Source organism: Camarhynchus parvulus, chromosome 2 (assembly GCF_901933205.1).
Source record: "Camarhynchus parvulus chromosome 2, STF_HiC, whole genome shotgun sequence".
Lineage (NCBI taxonomy): Eukaryota > Metazoa > Chordata > Aves > Passeriformes > Thraupidae > Camarhynchus > Camarhynchus parvulus.
The window spans coordinates 85,467,788-85,489,722 of record NC_044572.1 but is presented as its reverse complement, the minus strand read 5'-3'; the positions used below and the strand labels follow the sequence as shown (position 1 = coordinate 85,489,722).

At 39.7% G+C, this 21,935-nt stretch overlaps 1 protein-coding gene across 8 annotated transcripts in view; it reads right to left on the bottom strand.

Annotated features, from left to right (window-relative positions):
- Window positions 1-8,514: 8,514 nt before the first annotated feature.
- Window positions 8,515-21,935, bottom strand: part of FHOD3 (formin homology 2 domain containing 3) — a 374,923-nt gene continuing 361,502 nt past the window's right edge. For all 8 annotated transcript variants that reach the window (XM_030944141.1, XM_030944134.1, XM_030944138.1 and 5 more), the window contains one exon: window positions 8,515-14,353. In XM_030944141.1, coding sequence (XP_030800001.1) covers window positions 14,271-14,353 — 83 coding nt within the window. In that variant the 3' untranslated portion in view covers window positions 8,515-14,270. The remainder of the gene's footprint in view (window positions 14,354-21,935) is intronic.

Sequence of the window (21,935 nt, the reverse complement as noted above, 5' to 3'; positions counted from 1 at the left end):
TAAAGCCTCTTTATCTAAGTGCTCTTGCATGTCTCTAGTGGGTGGTGCTGCAGGTGATGTCTGGGTGACTTGAGCTGTCCTGGCACCTGTGTGAGGGGTGGCATCAGCTCTGCATTTCAGAACCCTCCTTCATGAGAAGCTAATCAAATGTGCAGTATAATGCAGTGGGAAGTTCCCCATGCAAAATCCCTGGGGCAGTTTTCAGGACTACCTTCTAGAATTACTGGGTTTGGTCAGGCTGGGTTTGGTTTGGTTCTTTGTGTGGTTTTTTTTTTTTTTTTTTGTTTTGTTTTGTTTCTTTTCCATTTCTGCTCCACTGCATGAACATCTGGGCAAACTGTCATTGGCACATTGTACTGAGAGGCAACTGGACAATAAATAAATACTAAATCCCTTGTTTACACCCAATGAAATTGTGGGAGTTGCAACTACTCCACCTGACATCATGGATCAGTCCATTGTAATGTAAAAGACACACATTTTAGATGGCAGTGATATTTTGTAGACTCATACACCAACTTTAAAACTTCAGAGGTGACACAGGGAGAATACTATGATAATTTAAAAAAAAAATCTCTCCAAGGACTTGTGGTCTATGTCAATGCCAATTCTACTTTGGGCATAACTATATGCACAAGGTTTATCACAGCCAGTAACTTCAGCCAAAAGTTCTTTCCAAAACTGTGGATAATGCAATTTCTGCCAAGTATAAGTAAAGACTTTGAAAACACAAACTGCTACAAGGCAGTTATCCTGCAACCACACTCCTCTTAGTTAAGAGTGTGTATTCATTGGTTGCCACATTTAAAATGTTGACAGGACTGCTCTCAAGGCTTATGTATTTTTCAAGAAGTCATTTGCTATTATGGGCTACAAATTCAAAACGTCTCAGAAGTATCTGTTGTTGAAAATCCACTTAAGAATAACACAGGCTTTACTGACAGCCAAGGAGCTTCAGACATTTGTGCACTGAGATTGCATTCACGTTTTATAATGGGAACAAGGAAAGATTGCCTCTATTCCTTGTGGCTGTGGCAAAGTGCTGTTTTATCCTGCAGCTGTTCTGAACACAAGCATCCTTTGGTCTGGTTCAACATCAAACTCTTGGTAAGCAAACCTGACTAAGTGTTACAGAAACAATTCTGTATCCAGTGGTACTACAGTCTACTCTGAAATGCGCTTAGAGCTCCAAATTGCAAAGATGTCTAATGTTCAAAGTAAAAGGAAGAAAGTCTCTTCTCCTTCAGTTTGTGCTGTGAGGTCAAACTTACACCTGTGGCTCATAGAAGTAAGACAATATAATTATATCAGACTAAAGAAGTAACAAATTCAAGTTCTGTTTTCTGCCTATCTGCCAAGTCCACAGAGATGAGTGTACATAATTGCCTACAAAATTTAATCCATCACCTATTCAAATATCATGCATCCATTAACAGTCCAAAAGCACCACATCAGAGCATTTTGTTTTAAACTCCCTTTTACTGAGCATTACTGAACTCTTACCATGAGTATTGATATTAGCAGTGGCACCCTATAATCTTTCTGAAGTACAAGTGTTTTCTATAATTTTCTAAATTGTCTTGATTTTTTTACTGGATTTCAACAGTCTCCCTCTAGTAAGGCTCACAGACTTATCGATTTGACTTTTACTATTCCAGCTTCACTTTTCTAGGTCTTAAATTCCCAGTGAAGATATTACAATAAACAAACTGTAGATAATAAGTAATTATTCCTTTACCCAAGCAAATTCGATTCCTTATATCAAGATTTGCTTAGCCTACCCATCTATTACCTCTATATCTTAAAAAAGTGAATTTTCTTTCTTCCTTTTTTTTTCCAGGAGGTTCACCAAGACTAATCACCTTTACAAAGACTGCTGGTTTTATTTTCCTCATCAAGAAATTCCAACTCCATGCTTTGATTTTGCAGACTGGATTCTATAATGCATCATCGTATGAGTGCCATCATGTCCTGTCCATCACTGCAAATTTTACCTCCTTCCCTTTGACATTATGAGTTTTTTTATAACTCTCACATTGAAGTTCTCCTTTTCAAAACCTCTACATTTTTCTGTGCCAGTAATCATAGAATAAAGTCAGAATATTTTTGGCATGAACTAGAGGAGAACATGAGCTTATTTGTCTCCCTCACTTGCTAGCAGTAGCTTCTGTAGTAGATATGAAGATGACATTAAAAAATGAGTGTTTCACCCTGTGGTTACTTGTTTCTGGGCCCCAGGAAGGAAACACAGAATAAGACCACAGTGGTATTAGTTGGCAAATGGGATGTTGTCAGGGTTCTGCTCTGAGGAGCCTCTTCTTACTCTTGGGTCAGCACTCTGGTGTCAGGGACCACACAAGGAAACTTATAGATCACTTGCAATGCATTCCTGGAACCTAGTGCCAAAAAAAAATAAAGAACTGACAGAAACAGTGACATATGATGATGAGTAACTGGAACCTTTAAGCTGATGAAAGAGAAAGCCAACATTTCCTACCTGGACTTAGAAACATTTCTCAAGGACTTATTCTCTTTGGTCTCTGACTTTGTAAGAAAACTACCCTTAAATACTGCAGAGATGGCAATGTTGTCAGAAACAGTATGCCTTCAGTAAAGATTTTTTAAGAGTTTCCAGCAAATTATGGTCCTTATATGCAGAAAACGTACATATTTTCTACAAGCAAGCCTGCTTTCTCTCCACAATTACACCCTTTTAACTGCCAAGGAGAAAGTTAAGCTGCTAACAGTCTGACTTGGGGAGACCACAGAGCTTCTTGACTGTCATCTTCCTATGTCCTCTGATCAGATTTGGCAGCTGGGGATGAATTGCATTAAACTTTGCCTGTGTCTGCTGACCCAAATGCTTTAGTAAGAGAGAAAACCTTCTTCAGGGTGTATAAAGAGTGACTGACATAGACAACAACCCCAGGTTTGACTGAAGGTTCTGTGAGTGAGATCCCTGGCTACAAGGGGAGTGATCAACAGCACATTTCCCTGAGCATCCAGAACCACTAACATAATCCCGCTCTAACTTCTGCTTACTTAGGGGAGCTACATTTGCTAAATCCTCCTAGGTGTGTACTGAAATACTTCTTACCAAGATCTGGTCCAATTTAAAGCACACTGTAGCCATCTCCACAATATTCAACCCCCAGCTAAGATGAGAGGGCTCTCCGTGCCCTCTTGCTGGGGCCAAAAGGCTCTTTGGCATCTTGTCTGCAGCCTCCAACTTGTTCTCACCAATTCCAGTTGCACTGTATCCTTTTTTAGCCATCTGAGGGTACAAAATGTTACCTGAAGGAGCCCTAAGGCTACTTGATGCAAGGAAAAGAGAAGAGTATCTGTTACAAGGGAGAATTTCTGGCCTTTTCTCTGTCCTCTGCTGCTTCAATATAGATAATGACAAAGGGAGTCACAGGCCATGAAGCTGATGATGCTCAGCAGAGTCCAGCCTCTCAAAGCCTGAGGAATACAAACTCCTGACACAGACAGAGGTGCAACACCAGCAGAACCATGGATTATCCCATTTTCTCCAGTTAGGATTTTATTATGGCCCAACAAGGGGTGATGCCCTCACTGACACACACTGAATTTGTGATTGTCTCAAGGCAGCAAGGCCCAGAGCAGCTCCTTTTTTTGGAGTCATGCCTCATTTATGTTGCACTTACATTTTTTGCTCACCTCAAAAAAGAAGTCTTGGTAATTATAAAATTCTTAAAACAGGTTAGATAGTCTGTTAAGGCAAATCCACTTAGCAGCCTGTGTGATGTCCCCTTTCTTATCTTCTCCCTGTGTACATACAAACTGTCCCTCCCTCCTTATAATGACAGAGGTCATAATCAATCCCCTTCTTCTTTTCATGTAGTTTAATACAAAACTTCTCTACAAGTAAGCCTTTCTACCTTGCACATTAAGCTAAATGTCCCCTTCCCAGCCTTCCAACTCACTGCTGCACTTGGGCTTCATTTAGTCCAATGCTTGAAGAGCTGTTGCTAAAATGATCTTTGCGCTTTTCTTTGTTGGGTTTGCCTGTATATCAAAATAAGAATCTTGTCCTTGACTTTGTTTCTTTTTAAGCTATACTGTCAATTTTGGATTTCCTTTCTGTTACCCAAATACCTTCTTTCCCTGTATCCTTTCTGCCATGGAAAGTGCTCTTTGATGGAGTGTTATTTTCATATGCACCCTAGTGTTCCCCTTTACTGGGACCATGTCAGCTTCTGATGTCCAAACACATAAGAAGTTGTGATTGTACAAGAGATTGTAGAAGATTTCTTACGCTAAGAATGTGTAAGAAATAGGTGCTGATCATTCTTCAGGAAATTCATATCCCAGTGTGTTTAGATCTCTGGCCTCGTTGTTTGGAGAGCCATGCTCTGAAAGATACAAAGAGCAGTAAACCCTGCTACTTTCTAATAGTGTCAATCTCCTCTACCAATAAATAATCTCCAAAGTTAAACCACACATATTACCATCTCCTTTTCTTCCCACCCTGAAAAAATATGCTCTGAAGTCAAGATAAGAAGTTACCAGATTATAGAATCCACTTGCATATTCAAAAATTCTCTTGAGGTGTGACAGAAGAATAAATTACGTAATGCTGCTGAGAGATATTTGAAAATATGGATATTTATCTGTTACATACCATAATGTAAGGTCCACTCTCAGATTAACTAATATCAAGTAATCACAACTTTATAAATACCCTGATTACCTCTAGAAAGATTTCTAGGATATTAGCAAATAGTAAGGTATTTGCTCATCATTATGTGTGCCAGATAAGTCATTCCTATCATAGAAAACTAAGAAAACCTAAAGATGGTGGAAGTTAGCTTTGCATGGAGGATGCAGATTTGGAGAAGTAACTATTTACCTTAAGCAAAATTGATTAGCAAGAAACTTCTCAGAGTTCTTAAGACCAGCCTTAAACTTAAACTTGTTAGTTTCTATTAAACTGTCTACCAGTGTCTTTCTGTAAAGAAATAGTAAAAATTTTGTAACAGTAAAAGAGTTTCTACTGAAACTTTGTTTTCCTGTGAGGAAATTTACTGGTTGTCACATTCAATAGTAAAAGAAAAAAAAAAGGCACCTGGCTGCTTCAGGTGGTTTTGTTTTCAGATTTTGTAGTGTTTTGGCTTCTAAAAAGATGCAGAATTTCCAGACCATATAATTTTGGATGCTAACTGTGTTTTGTCCCACATACTTGTAATCTGAACACATTTGAGATAATTTCTCTGAAAACAAGGATTCACTCTTTATTTTCAGGCTATGGTGTGCTGTCCATTCTTGAAAGAGAATTCCCCAGTGTTACTGGTGAGGTTAAAGTGATTTAGGGCCTTTTTTGCCAGAGAAGAAATTCAATTTTCTGTCTAGCTTAACATTGTAATAGTTATCTTTGGGGGCTTGATTCAGGCTTGCTGATGTCCATCAGGCTCGTTGCACTGCTCACAGAGCCAATATCATCAAATTTTCATTTGGCTTTGGTCACTATTGCCTGATTTCCAATATACTTTATCATTACACTCACAGCTAGTTTTATTTAGATCAGAACTGTTGATACAGGGATTATTTAGTTTTTTTTTTTTTTATTAACCTGTGCAGCCGTTGCTCCCCATAATTAATGCAGTACATCTAGGAGGTGTTCCAGACAGACCTGTGTGAAGGCAGTCTAGTCCACATTCAAAAATGTATCTTGACATTTTATAAGAAGAGTTTCCTTCTTTCTTGACTTTACTGTGAGGTCAATAATTTTCCGTAAGTTTATGTGAGGAAAAAGTTTGTTGAAACAATATCCAGGGCCTCTTTTTAACAATAATTTTCCTTTGCTATATCTTGCCAAGATTATTTAAGCCTCCCAGTGCATGTTTATAGGAAGCCTGGACAATGATGGAAGGAGGATTCATTTTTTTGAGATCTTGTTCAAAAGTCTCAGTACTTCATTGCTTTATTAAAAAAGAGAATTTTTACCCTGCTGAAGCTTTCTGATTCCTGGGAGAAATGTGTTTTCCCAGGTTACTCCAAGGTCCATAGTACACATATTTACACCCAACAGGCAGTCATGGTGCATGCCTTTACCATGGTGGATATACTCCAGAGGTGGATCTATTCCAGACCCTTTGTCACCTGCTGGCCCCTCACCTGAGCCCTGCCAGGCTCTGGCAGAGCTTTCTGCTCCCTGTACCAGGGATAAGATTTCAAACCAGGGCTGTAAAGCAAATGCAGAGCTCTTCCAAGATAGGCTTGGCTAATGCTGCCTTCAGATGGAACGAGCAAATGTTTACTGGAGGCTATGACACGGCTTTGACTCACCTTTGCCTTCAAGTTTGTCCAGTTTTGAGTACTGCGGATTTCACTGACAGTTAATTTCCTTTGTTGCTTGTTAACTGCTGTTCTTCTTTTATTAAGTATGGAACAAACAAAGGAGAAGATGTACAGAAGTCAAGACCAGTCTGTTTTCTAGGCAGAAGGATCTGAACACTCACCAAGAGAGGGCTACAAATCTCTTTGCAAGATTTTGGCACATGCTTAAAGCATTTCTGCTCATTATAACACCAATTATAGAGCAGGATATGCCCATGGATGTGTCCTGGGACACTCAAAGAGCCTCACCCTCCCCAGTGCTGGTACAAATCTTCTGTACAGTGACATGCTCCATGGTGTTTTGCAGATACATAACAAATTACAGGCTCTGGGATTGGCTCAAGCAAGAGAGCAGGCTTGGGGCAGCAGTGGGAGAGAGGTTGGTGTTGGAGAGAATTGGACTCCTAATCTTGGAAACTGAGAAATCAGTATTTTTGAGCAGAATACCTCTCCAGATGGATGAGTCCTGCTCCTACTCAAAATTCACTCAGAAAAAGCTGTGGAGAGGCCCTCACTGGCATGACACTTCATGTAGGCTGTGTCCCTTTTGGGATTTCCCAGCAGAGGTCTGTCTCATCAGAGCCATGCCAATACAGGCATCATTCTTCATTTCCTGCAGAGAAACTCGCAAGAGGTGAAGCTTTGAGAACAGCCCTCTCCCTTTTCCAAACTGCATTCCCATCAGAAAACTTGGAGAAGTTATGATAGGAAAAATTGTTTGTTTTTTTGTTTCTTTAGTTGTGTGTTCTCAAACTGTTTTGAAGGGTTTATAAACCAGGGCATGCAGCTTTGTAATGGATAATCTGCATACTTACTCATACCCTGACTACAGGCCAGAGGCTTCTCTGTGACAACAAATGAGTTCTGACTGGGCACCAGGTCTGAAAAATATATGTACGCATTGTCAGTGCACATCTGGAATTTAGAACTGCTAATGGATATGCTGTGATAGAAAAGTGTCTGGCCAATAAACTTGGTTTATATATTTATTTTAAAAAGCATTACCACATTTCTGGCTAGTAGCCTTTCATCCCCTAGACTTTACACCAGTGCATCTGGAATGCTAAGCAGCTCTTTCAGGGATGCAGCCATATCCCAAAAAGCACCTTTTAATTTGAAATAACTTTAAAAACTAATTAAAAAGGAGGAAGGCTTACATACCTACCCTGTATATCAGCTCCTACAATCTCAGAAACCACAGGTGAGAATTCTCTCTCAGACTCTCTGTCAACCTACTTTATTTTCCAGGGTGCTATGAACATGTGCAGCTGTCTTTGAATAATATATTTTGACCTCATTACAAGTACAACTCAAAAGAGCAATTGTGAGTTACTTTTTCCCAGGACTAGCAGTGGAAGTCTGAGCATTTTGAGTTCCTACAAGTCACTCTGACCCCCTTGTCACCATACTTATTGAACCCTCAGGCAGAGCTCAGCTCAACTTCTGTAGGGGCAGGGAAGCCACGTTTGTCAACTCAGCCTCTCTCCAGTGCTGGGAAACAGCAGTAAAAGAAAGCATCAGAGACCAGCAAAGAGAGAAAACTGCAAGATCACTGCCTCTCCAGGCATGCTCATAGGCAGCCACCAGAAAAATTCATTCCACAACGATGCATGAAGAGTATTTCAGCCAAGTTGAAGGCAAGTCTTGTTTACAGGCCACCTTTACAGCTCTGAAGCTCTGCCAGGGACAGTGTTTCACATCTTGATGCAGAGGCAATGTCAAAAGCTTCTCCACATAGAGGTTGTCTTTCATCTTATTGATGTTTGCTTCTGCAAATCCCATACCTGTGCGCTGTGTGCTCTGTGCACAGAGTATTTTTTAGGCAGGAGCCAACTCCAAGCTCCATACTCCCATGTATGTTTAAGTGAGGATTTGTAGGGCTGGAGTACTGAAAGCCCGGAGAACCAGAGACACATTTTCACTTTCCTGTCTCAACACTAGGAATTAGGCTCAAACTGTGGAACTAGGTGTAAAATACCAGCTTTTTATGATCACTCAGATGGCTTACTGGTAGCTGTTTTGATGTCCACATGATGGCATTGCAGGCACATGGGGGATATGAAGAAAAACAATTCATGACCCTCCTTCCCATCCATTTTCCACCCAAGCTCCCATGATTGGCTTCATCAACAAAACCAGAACCAGCCCAGTCAGTGCTTTATAAAGCTTTATTGCAAGATGTGTTTACATAATGCTGTAGAGGTGAGCTTTTTAACTACTTATATCAAGAACTTTTGGACACTGGTCTGCAGTCAGTTTTCCATATTGACCCTGCATGGCACAGAAAAAAAAATAGGGTGTGATTGGATCTTTCCAGACAGTTAAGTGGGAAGAGTGGGGGGAGAAGAGGCAGATAAAAATAAAATCCCCCCTAGTTTACACTAAATGTGACACAGCTTCTGAAGGATCAATACAAATGGTAGGTGAGCTTCGTGTGTAATAAAATCTTAAAAGAGTAATTCAAGTTCTTTATGAAATAGAACAGAAACAAAAATGCATTTTCATGGACAATTAAATTTAACACAGAATGAATTCATCTAAAATGAGAAAACAACAAACAAATCCAAATACTCAACCAAAAGGACCTGTAGATAATATCTCTGACCATGCATGGCTTGTTTTTTAAATTACAATTCACAGAATAACACTGCTGGAGAGCCTATTTTACACTATGCTACACAGAACATGGAAAAACATGAGTAGTGACATTTACACAATTTTACAGTATTTCTCCCTTGTCTAAGAAACACGTCCTCTTCTACTTTACATTTTTTTACAATTCCCAGCTCACAAAAAAAGGACACTATATGCGCAAAGACAGTCTTTAAAAAGGAGAAATGTATCCAATGCTACAAATAAACCTTTTCTTTCACAGAAGCCTCTGTATTAGATAGTGATTAAACAAAATATATCTCTATCTGCCACTCAATGTGAAATGGGACTAATTAGAATTTTTTTTTTTGGCATAAACTTCAAACTATACATCTCTGAAACTCCTTGCTATGTAACTATTAAACTGCTTGCCAAAAACTTCCTGGGGTCACATCTGAAATGCCAATTGAGCCAGTTGCTGCCCCAGTTGAAGCAAAGGAAGGTGGGCCTTACATGCTGTTCAAATGTTTGTGAATGGTTTTCAATGGTTGCCTACAACCAAGCATTTTCTCATTCAAAACCACTTCAGTTTATTTTCTTTCAGAGCCTGTAAGTACCTGGCAGTTTCTCCTCCAGAGGAACATCAACATTCATATCCCTTCCGCTTAAACAAGTGTTTCTTGCATCCTGTTGCTGCAAGCACAGAGCCACATCCAGCTGTGTCCTGGGGTCAGGCTGCCCACCAGTGCACACTGAGCCTGCCTTGAAGGTAATGGGAGGATTGGAACATGTGCAGTGAGCTACAGGAGTGAAAAGGAGAGAGGAATATGCTCCTGCTTCTGCCTAACACCATGTCCCCGTGCATCCTTTGGATAGAGGCAGGCAGTGCGTGCACCTGCCCATGAGCTGCAGTGGAAGGAGGAAGGATGAGGGATGTGAAACTGGTGGGCTGGCTCCTTGTTCCCATTTCATCTCTGTGAAATCAAAGCATTGCAATAGCTACAGCTGCACAGTGAACCTGAACACAGACAACTGCCCTCAGCCCCATGGCTTCTAAAGCCTTTTGGACAGCCACTTGCTGTGGTTACATCCCCAGGGAGGCTGCTGCAGGGCAGGTGCTTGACAAAAGGAACCATTCCTGCACCTACAATGGCATTGTGCCTCTGGACATTGCGGTGGTTGTTGAAGTCCTCAAATGTAACTTCTCAATGGCTTTTAGGGTTGGCCAGGGTACATCTGGAGCACAGCACACCAGGGATTTAAGGTGCTGTCCTGTGGAACCTTACAGGAGGCCCTTGCTGTTCACTCACATCATGACTGACTCAAAATTTCTGTTAAATTGGGACAATAACTCATATCTTTATATTGATATGTGAGGATCCATTACGCTAAAGTCAAATTCTTGTTTATCTACAAAACTGATGTGTTATTTTGTTGACAGAATCAACCACTGCAAAGATTCACTAAAAAAGGGTGTCAAAAGAGAAAAAGAAACGTATTTTTAAAACCATGTTTGAAGCTACTTCCAGTATTTAAGGGAGAAAGAAAGATCCTCATTAAACCACCTTTTTTTTTGTTGTTGATTTTGGATTATGGACAAGGAGCTATCAAACAGAAAGGTCATACATAGCAGCCAAGGGGCTATAAAACATCTGGAATCCATGAATCTGGTGCCTGGCCTGACTGAAAAGTGAAGAGTGATGAATTTAACTTTTGTGAGGGATCTTTTACTCTTGAGTGTGGCACACAAGCATTCCCTGGGGGTTTCTTCACTGCAACTGCTACTGAGCATTGTCTCCACTTGGGAGTGAGATTATAGAAAGCATTTTTAAACATCAAGTGAGATGAAAGAAAATTAGGATAGCTTCCCTTTCATGTTATTTCATGTGCTAAAGGTTACCTCAGCATCTGGATCAGGAAGGCTTTATGGTGGCAGTCAAGCAGACACAGTGCTCTGGGCACTGCATCGGCAGCTGACCATATCTACTGGAAAGGGAAGAGAGGTAGTTATTATGGCTGCAAGTGTTTAAAAACAGCCTTCATGGATCTCTGAGTGAGAAATGGGAACATGTGTTACTACGTTGTGTATCCAAGATTTTTATATTTGTCAGAAAGCAATCCATATCTCACACAAAACTTGTCTTAAACCAAGAGTTACATCCTTATGGTGGGCTCTTCCAATCATGGAAGGGCAGGCAGCAGCTCAAAACCTGAAGGTTATAACCTCACTAGACAGAGGGAGGCATACAGATATAATGAATTCCTCCACTTCATCTGCAATCCACTAGTTAGATGAAGGGGAAGAAATGTTATTTCCATAATCAGGGCATGCTGGCACTCTGGAGGAAATACTGCCCCCTTACAGATTAGTTGGTCTTTTTTATCAGGAACCAACATGGAAATCTGTAGTTACAGGAAATCCTGTAGTTACTGTGCTACACTGTGTCTGATCATCTTGTTGCAATAAATGGTGAGGACAGTGGAATTGATCTGATTGTATACTAATGCATAAGCAAGACCAAGTTATTCCTCAGAAAATTTGCTGTCAGTTTTACAGATAGAGAGCACAAACCAAAAAACAAATGCCATGGAAGAACAGAAAAGGAAGAATCTGCTTCACACGTAAGACACATCCAGAGAATCTGAAAGAAACCACCTTTTTTTTTCACTGAACCTATCCCAACCTCTATTATTCCCCATACTTAATGTTCTCCTTGGTAAGGAGCATATAAAGTTTTGTGCAATTTTTGCACAATTTGGAAAATACATCTGCCCAACCATTAGTAATTCACCAGCTATGGCATGTCTCAGAGACAGATACTGTACTATGCTTAAATGAAATACAAATTTGTTCCCTGTTCGAAAGTGGCCACCAACAGCCAAGTGGTCACGAATTTTGCACATTCAGCATATTTTAATTAAAATATTAATTTTTAAAGACTTGTTTGATTTTTCTACCTCCAATCAAATATAGAATCTCTGACAGCATAAATGTACTTTGTTGCATTTTTGGTTTTTTTATCACTTAGCAAGTAGGACAGTTCAACATGACAATTTACATTCAGGGTGTCTTCCTCTTCTTTCAGACTTCAAACACCTCCACGAACCCCCATTACCTTCAGTTCTTTGTTCTAAGCATCCTTAAGCAAGATTTTAAAAGTCCATAGTGGTGAGCAGCACATAAAGATCCACTTTAAAATCCAGATGCTCATAGGTCTTGCCTATTTTACAGTGAAATTAGTTATATGCCATTTTGTTTCCTAACCAGCTCCTTCCTTTCCATAGCCTTCAAACACACAACATATTGTATTGATTACCCAACTACCACCTCCTGTCTACTTGTAAAATTGGTTTTTTAACAAATTGAGGGGAAAACCACATCAAACTCAATGCTGTTCTTAAGAACCATTGCTCATTAATGACTTTTTATTCTATGGGAGATTCAAGGCATCAGCAGACAAAGAATGAAATGTTACAATCAAGAGTGTGGACAGCATAGGTAGGATGTTCAGCCACAGGTCTCTCTGCAGCGTTGCCACCTACCTGGCTCTGCCATCACTTGGATGCTGTGCTCAGTGCAATGTGATGGATGACCATGGTTTCAGAGGTTTATTGTGTTTGGTTCAACTCTCTTGAACAATCTCCACTGACTATCCTGTCCTTAAAGAGAGCAGAGTAGAATAATCTGAAATACCTGACCTAGCCTGGGTGCCAGAAGCAACATTGCTATGGCATTAGGACCCCAGCACAGATTATTATTTAACTCTATTTTCCAAGAATGTTTTGCAGCCAAAATGGAACCCTGTTACCATGACTAAACTGCTGCAGCTCCTCCGTTAACCAGCTTGAAGAAAGTCTTAGTTGTTACTGCTGTGCAGACATACCCTTAATCTGAGAAGCTAAGGCAATGGAAAGAGACAATCTTGTGCATCCTTGAGGATCTATTGGACATATACAGACTTTGGCTTAAAAAGTTCCCTTTATGTTATTGTTGTTTGCAGTTTGCAGTTCACTGGCTGGGGTGACTGTTCAATTAATCTTCACTGCTGTACATGTCCTCCACTTAAAGGCAGATGGGTTGACTAAAGGTTCTTCAAACATGCTGAGGGCAGTTATAAAAGTCAGTTATAAAACTGTGAGATAAGGGCAAATATATTGGAGCTGTTTACTGTAGTACTCACTCCACTGGTATCAAGGATAATCACAAAAAACCAGTAAAGAACAGCAAAAACACAGCAGGCTTTTTAGCAGGGCTATTTCATATTCAGATTCATGAAATTGAAATAAAATCACCACCACGTTATCTTGCAGCAGAGAAAAGCAGCATGAAGGGCACAGGCAAGTGAACAAAACTTCTTGATCTTAGCATCCAAATGCATTTATCGAGCATGTAAAATTGCTGACGTAGATCTCTCTGAGACTGTACAAATGCAGAGTACAACCACAGCTCAACAAGAGGGGGGAATTGTGTTCTCTCCTCTGTGTGCATGCTGCTATGTACAGTGTGGGTGTGCATTAATGCACATGAATTCAGTATCCTAAACTCTCCACTTGTATTGCAGGCCATGGCCTGCCCCACAGGGTGAGTCACACTGAACAACACTGAGTTCCTGCAAAAAAGACATTCTTTTCCTCCTGTCCAGGTGGAACAGTAAGGCCCCACAGTGAAAATCATGGTCCAGCTGGCTTCAGCAAAAGCATGATTTCACACCATGACTGCATATGTACAGATACATGCACACATGTCCACACATTCATTCTGTACATATACAAAGGTACACATACATTTTTACATTCTTTGGAGGCAAAATAATAAAATACCCAACAAACCACAGGGTTGCACAGACTGTGCATCTTTGCTTAATGAATCTGCTTGAGGGAAATATGGGTTGCTGTAACAGGAGTTATTTTGCCTCTTTAAGGACTGTTCCTTGCATTGACAAAACACCATACATTTACAATGACTAAAACAGGGCACAAGGAAAGCCAACGTAAACACAGCTCACATAATGACAGATAACTTAGAGAGCCCCCTCCTACCCACATCAACACACCAGAGGAGAAAAAGCAGCCATGTGCTTTCACTTAGGAACACTCAAATGCTTCCTCAGTTACCGTCTGGATGTCATGCTGCGCTGTGGCACACCCTTCTTCTGCCCTGGATGTGGGGTTTTCTTTTTGTTGCTTATTAAAATTGAACTAACAGAGGAAGGGATGTTGGGAGCAGCAGAGGAGGCTGGCAGTCCAATGCCACGCTGAAGGGTTGTCAGCCTGTGTGCTTCAGATGATCGGCTCTTCTTGTGGCCACCTCTGGGATGTCAAACCTGCATCTCAGAAGTGCTGATGAGGCCCAGTGCTTTGGCTTCTTCTGGTGTTAGCCCACTCTTTAGTGTCCTTCTCACTGCACAGTCGTGAGTTCCAAAAGCAGACAAAACCAAAAAAAAACCCAAACAAAACAAAACAAAGCAAAAAACAACAGAGAAAATACAAACAATTAGAATCAGTAATTACACAAGACTTTCAGCTGCAAAATCCCCTGTTAACATGCAAGCTCAATCGAATCAAAAGTTGCTATCAATTTAGGGCCTCAAGTTCAGAAACACTGAGTAATGCCGTATGCCAAACTCATGGGAGCATCAACAGCAACTCCAAACAGTCAGGCAAAAATACATTTGTCATTTGACATTTAGTCAACAAAAAGTCTTAAGGAAAAATACCCCAGCTTCTTAAGAATTTCTTTTTCTCTGAAATTGTATCAGTTGATTTTCAGTCCATAGCAAGTATCATCTGCCCTATTATTTTATAATTTCATAAGAATTTTTTGAAAGAGCTTTGGGATCTTTATAGGGATCTATTGAATTTATCACTATTAAATCCTTTGAGAATCTTTTAATTTTTAAAACTCTCTCCCTCAACCAAAGTTAAAAGACGATAAAAATAACTACTTTATAGTTGATTTAAATCATTAAAATGACTGTTTTCATACATGTTCCCCTTTCCTTTGTAATGTTCCCCCATCCTAGCGCCATTTGTGCCCTCTTTGCTATTGGTAGTCTGCAGCATTTTAGCTGAATTTAAATGATAAATCTAAGCCAAAATCTTGTTTCTTAATTTTCCATAGAGTCTTCTGAACACTAGCCCTGACAAGAATTTTAAAATTTGTGATTGCCTTTTTTATTCAGAAACAAGTGACTGTGACTGCACACATTGAGCATCAGCGTCCTCCTAGTTTTACTGGTGCTTTGGTTTTCAGGTGGATGGGCTTTAATTCAAGACACAAATGAGGTGTTCACACTTTAATGTTCTTCAAGTACAAAATGCACACTGAGAAGTTCAAGCTTCATGCAAAGCATAAACAGTGACTTAATATTGAACAGAATACATTTGGAGCCTAGAAACAGTGAACTCTAGGGGAAATTAATCTTAAAGAAACCAATTGCAAAGAGTGGTCAAGGAGCTCTTGCATCATTTAGCACAATTAAGGTCTCTCATTTAGTGAGATATTCAGTCCATGTAACTGAAACTGGGTGGTCACACTCAAGGGTTGATCAGGAGTGAGAGAAGGGAATGGATTGGCATAGAAAACAAGGGGATAAGATAAAGGAAGAATATGGCATATCTGAACATTTGATACCATGCAGGTTGAATGAGTGGGGTCTATTTCTGATTATCAAATCACTTTCATCAGATACTGATGTTAATCAAATGAGCTGGGAATGCCACATTTCTAGTTCCTCCATTATCAAACCCTCACTTGTAAACATTTTTCCAAAGCTCACTCCTTTCTCCTAGATTATTTGTATTATTAAACACCACCAGGGGCTGCATGAGAGCCTTTTTAGGATACCCAGTTTTTCCTACAGTACTGATCAGCAACATCTCCCAAGTTTACCAACGCTTAGCTTAAAGCACTGCAAGGTTAAATGAAACTGCCAAAACTAAGTTTAAAAAGACCAAAAAGTAGTACCAGGAGAGAAATAAACTTCAGAAAATGCTCTGGTCTCCTTGGTAAAGAACAGCCAACAGGATTTTTGAGTCAGTTTTTATCACTGGCATTCTTTCTGGCTTCTCAGATTTGATATGCAAAATGTCCATGGTGGTAAGTGGTAATTTCTAGACATATGCTGTGGAATACCTTAGGATCTTAAGGTCTCAGTGAATCACCCAATCCTTATTTCTATATCAAAATGAACTGTATGAGGAGTGCAGTGGAAGAGCAGTAGAAACATTTCTTTCATATTAAACCCAAAGATTTCCCTGTGTATTTCGCCTGCTTAGCTGCCTACACTGACTCTCCTCTGAATGCTTTTTTCTTTACCCTCTGTAACATCAACAGCCAAACATGGACCGTAGCTTGTTTGGCCACCAGACAACAGTGTCATGCTAAAAAACACAGGGGACCAAACTTTCCCAGGGTGGCTGTCTAGATGACATTTTATCTTCCCACTGATGCAAAAATGAACTGGAAAATCAAATGTGGAATGAATTTCCATGTTTTAGGCACTTCTGTGGAAGTGTCAAACCAAATGCATTCAGGACTACTCTCACACATATCCTCAACTCTCTCAGACCACAGTCACTCACCCACATTTTCAAACTAAGCACAGTAACTACTGTAAAACAAAGCTATTTTTTTCTTGTCAGACAGGAAGAGAACAAGTTGTTATTCCTGTTTGTAAACATTTCACAGGAACTGATGTACTCTGCTAACACTGGTTAGGTATCAGACTAAGCTAATTTCTGCTCCTATTTATGATAAGATAAATCTGGAACAACCTTTGTTAGGTCAGTACAATTGCTACTGCACAAATAATTGAGCTGAGACTCTATCTAACAATTGAAAGGAAAATTAGGGCCTCTGTAAATTCTGCCAAGCAGAACACAGTAGCTACATTCCTCCATCAGCCTGAGTAAGACAATTACTAGTTTACTAGGAAAAGCCAAATGGATCTACAATAATATATAGGCTTCTTTGAAGTAAACTACAGGAGTTTATATTCAGAAACCATAATTAGGAGCTAAAATACCATGGAAGAAACTATCTTCATGGAAAAGCAAGTAGTCTTCTTTATGTTAAACAAGGTAAGTCTCTGAATCTCCAGATGCCTACCTATCAAACATACTAAAGTATTAGACTGACATCTTTTTGTTTTAACCCTTTGATGACTGAAGGAAAGAAATCCTGTATGTAGCAGGCAGTAAAGACGAATGTCCTTTTCTGGGTTTGCCGTATGATTCACACAAGAATTCTGGAACCCAGCCTCACACTTGCATATTTTGTGCCACTGCAAAACAAGTAGGAATGGCAATATTCAATGAATTGCTGGGACATATGCAGCTGTCATTAAACAAAATTACAGCTAGGTTCTAACTTAGCTCTCCTTTAATACAGAGAATGATAACTTGGGTTTAAAATATTACAGCGACTCAAGGTATTAAGCAGGAAATTTCCAGCAGGAAAAAAGAAAAAACAGAGGAAAAAAACAAAGCTCCAAACAATGCAGAATTTTTGTAGTCATAATGAGATTGTCAAGAAAATAATAAAAAGCAAAGATGCGAAGAATATTTTCAGTGACAGAATGATTCCCATAAAAACTGATGGCTGCTGACTTGTATAAACCAAGCATGTGGGGCCAAATACTGCAATATTCTGTGGCTACTGGCAAGATTAAAGCTGTCCACTATCAATAGGCAACTGGAAGGATAACAGCTGACAGAACCATGGTCCAGACTCAAATGAGGGAATTCTTAAACCTACAATGCAACAGGCCAGTATGACACAAACAAAGCCACTAAGTGTTTCAAGTATTCTGTAGTTAGGGAGATGAAAGTAGTTTAATAAAAGGTCTCTTTGATAAAAATTGTATCTACTATGCAGAAATTACAGTACATTTCCTCATCTGTATCTTTACAGTGGATGGGCGCAGCATACATAGTAACACAAGTTCCAGCCCCACTATTTCTGCACTGATTTGTTGAATATAAAGGCTTGTGGGTGATGAAACCAGAAGAAGGCTGAGTTATCTACAGGAGCAAAAACTGCTGTGGGAGGTGGGTGAACCTGTCTTGACATTCTGTTACACAGTGTCCTCAGTCATTTGTCTATTTCCTCATAAAGCTTGGTAGGGCTCCTCTACCTTAGGTCATGAACATGTTCTGTCATCAAAACTGAATGCAGGGAGATATTTTCCTTCCATGTTTTATAGACAATGCAAAATTACATTTCTCAACCTAGGTCTTCACCCTCCCTGCTTCACTGAACTTTGTCATGCTTCTAACTGGACTAGACATAATATCTTGGCTTGTAAAACTCTTGGCCTGCTGCAGATCACATTAAACTGAGTTATGGAATGCATTTTGGAGGCAGTGACAATAAAAATAAGACTTTCAAATGACCTTTTAGGTTCTTTGAGCAATTTTTAAAACATTTGCTAAAGAAACATAACACAGAGAGAAAATAACTTTTACTCTTGTCACAAGCAAAGCCTGCTGAGATCCCATAACCAAGAAACTAAATGTTGTTTTTCTGGGGTTAGAGTGTATGATATTCTTTATGAATCATGAAATCTAGAATTCTATTTGATATTCTGGCACAATGCAGTGTGCTTAGGATGAACTCAATGACTTTGACTCTGCCTGTTGGGTCAAAATCTACAGAGACACACAGCCCTTGCTTTATGCTGGAACAGTTTTTAAAAAGACTAATTCCTGAAGTATAACTTCTCTCTTGGTCAGAGAACATAATTATCTAGGGTTTGGTTGTTTCTTTAAAGAGCAAATAGCACTTCTAATTTTCTCTTGCCATACTTTTTTTTTTTTTAAGATTCAACAAAGAGTAAAGATCAGTCTGGCTGGCAGCATTTATTCTTGCATTTGCAATGGCTTTTGGCATGTGTGTCTACATTTGTAGAGTGAGTCACTTGTAAGGCAGAATAGATGCGACCATTCTGCTCAGCAGTCACAGAATGAGTGCCATTCCTGCTACAAAGATGTGGCAGCCACAGAATTTTCCCTCAATCCCAGCTGCAAAGGTAAAGCAGCAAGTTGCTGATTTGGAATGAAGAAAATTCCACATGGTGTAAATTACACAATGAGGACAGCAAAAAGGGCAGAATATAAGAGACAATACAGGCCAGCTCCATAATCTCATTTCATTTAATGTATTTTAGGGTTTTTTTTCTGTTACCTATCCACATACAGCTTGCACTCTTAAGTCTATGTTTTCATATATTTACATTTAACATATTGTTTTGGACTTTATTACAGTGAGTCCAGCAATGGCAATTTCCAACTCAAAAGTTCAATCCATACAGCCTTGCTCCTATTTTCTTATGTTAATCCTTGCCATATTTTTATGCCACTGTCTGTATAAGTTATGTTTAATTATGCATATATCATTGCTTAATATGAGTAAGCCTAAATGCTTCATAGAAATGCTGTAACATTTTGCGTAGCGATCTTCTTACAGAGATTTGTGGGTCAATTTTTGGAGTGTATCACACACTTCTCTGAAGTAGTACAGACAACTGAAATGTGGTCTTTGTCTGGGTCAGCCACATAGAAAGCTCTCAGAACCAACATATTGTTATGCATTATTATTCTGCAGCTTTGCTTTGAGTCCTGTCAGCACTTCATAGAGGGCACAAGTCTCTCCTAGCAAGATAATCCAGTAGGTCACAGCCACCTTTGGGTGTTACTTATGGTGGCTGTGAGATAAAGAGGAGTCTAGCAGCAGGAAAGGACAAACTGGCACTTTATAAGGAAAGCTAAATTTGCTTTTTTCATCTCCAGGTGGCTTATATTATAGGGAACAAAAAGTAACATTGCTTTAGAGAACCTAGGCTGCATATGAAGAGCATATGTGTTTTCAAAGTAATATCTAACATGTAGTTGAAACTGTTAAAGCCTCCAACTTTATGTATTTCACAGATCATCATTTACACAGTCCCAACAGTAGGGCAGAAAAGATTTAACTCCTTCCTTGAAAGCCTTCTGTGACAAAATCCCCTTCATTTACATGAATTCCACTATGAAGAGTTACTACTAAAAGCAATCCTGCTCCCACCTCTCATAATTTCTCCCACTTAATTTCACCAGTCAGAAGTGATTCTACTAATAACAGGTAAAGTATCAACAGTATAAAGCTCACCAGCAACCAAGGCTGCATGACTGAGTATACAGTGAGTCATGACTGCGTCACTATACACTATTTTCAAGACCAGACTGTGCATTAAATATGCACAGGTTGGGAAAAGACAGGAGATGTTACACAAAAAGTAAATAATTTACTGTAAATGCTTAAGGCCTGCAGCCTTTACCTGTCATTTGGAATTTTAAAATGACTCACTAAGGGTATTTATCAGGCTCTGAACATAGAGATGTCTCTTGGAGAGTGACTTAGCAGAGGAGTGTGACCAAGCTTGAGCACCTGGACTCTGTGGAATGCAAATTAATTATTCCCATTACGAATCCACGCTGGGGAATAAAACAGTAAAAGGCATCTTCTCTATGAGCCCATCAGATGAAAAATAACTGTGATCAAAACAATCTTGTAAATTCCCTAATCAGATGGTGTTATTCTGCCTAGAGAAAGCCACATATACATTTTTTTCTTGACCACAGTGCTGGGACAAGATAAATGCAAAATAGCTTTTTGTGAAACATTTTTCTTCTTCTTTTAAGAGAGACTTCCCTCCAAATACTCCTGACATTCGTGTCCAAGCAAATCCCTGCCTTCCCAGCTCCTCCTGCTAATCTCCTTGGTGGCAGCAGAGGGCTCCCTTTGGCAGCGGTGGCAGCGCCCTGCTCTGGAAAGCCACACAGGAGATGGTGTTTGTTTGCTGCACCTCTTCAGAAAGGCAGCATGAAAGCCTCCCTGTACCTCTCTGCCTTCTCTCCTTCTCAGATGAGGCTTTCCAGAAGAACTCAGTGATTTTGTCAGCCAGCAATTCACTGCTGCCGAGTTCTTACTAGGATGCTGAAAGACATGATCTTTCAGGAAGGAAGGATGATGAAAATAAGGCATAAATTACTGACCGGAGAAACATTTGTAACTTACTTTAATACTGAGAGAAAGAAAACAAAATACATATCCTATCAACTTCGGATTAATGGTGTGCAAATCAACTATCCCCATTTTCTTAGATACTTAAAACTTAGGAATCCTACTTTTGGGAATGAATCCTGTGACAAGAATTCAAAAGCCTTTACCTGTAAAAGATATCAATTTAAATGAAATCAGAGGACAATACAGATGAATTCACTGATGCAGTGAATGGCAAACTGGCAAAAGTGAAAACAATTTGTATGTCCTGTAAGATGCAAACAAATGGAGTAAAGTTATTTCTTCTTCCTACAGAACTACAGTTGAAAAAATTGAAAAACTGTGTAGCATAATGGTATTTATATAGAAAATGTCAATGCCAATATGATGTGATTAGGGAACAGGAGCGGCTTTTTTCCCTACATATAATACTGATAGCACCTGCTCTTTTTCAGCTGCTTCTCTCTTGCCAGTTTCCCCTGCATTACCTTTGGCTTGCTCTCTCCTGAAATTAAGGAAGTGCCACTTGGCTAAGAAAAGATAGCCAGAAAGATTCCAGCACTTGTAAGTCCTTGTCTAGAAGGCCATGGGAAGTTGCATTTAGTTCTCCCAGTGTTGGAGACACAGCACAAGGATGGTCTGCCTATGCTGCCAGATCCTGGGGTGACACTGGCTTCACCTGGACAGGCACTTAGTCCCATGAGGTGACAGCTGCTCTAAAACCACCCGGGACCGCCCATCATAGCAGCAGTTTTCTCCTTGCTCCTACACCACACCCTCTGTGCTTGGGTTGTAATGTACATGTACATGTACATGTGAATGTGTAGTGTTCATATCTCTCTTCTCCCTGTAAAGTGAAATAAACAGGGATAAAAGATATGTAGTTTTTGTAAGCATTGCATATTTAATTCTGACTTCCCACATCAATGCAATGACTTCT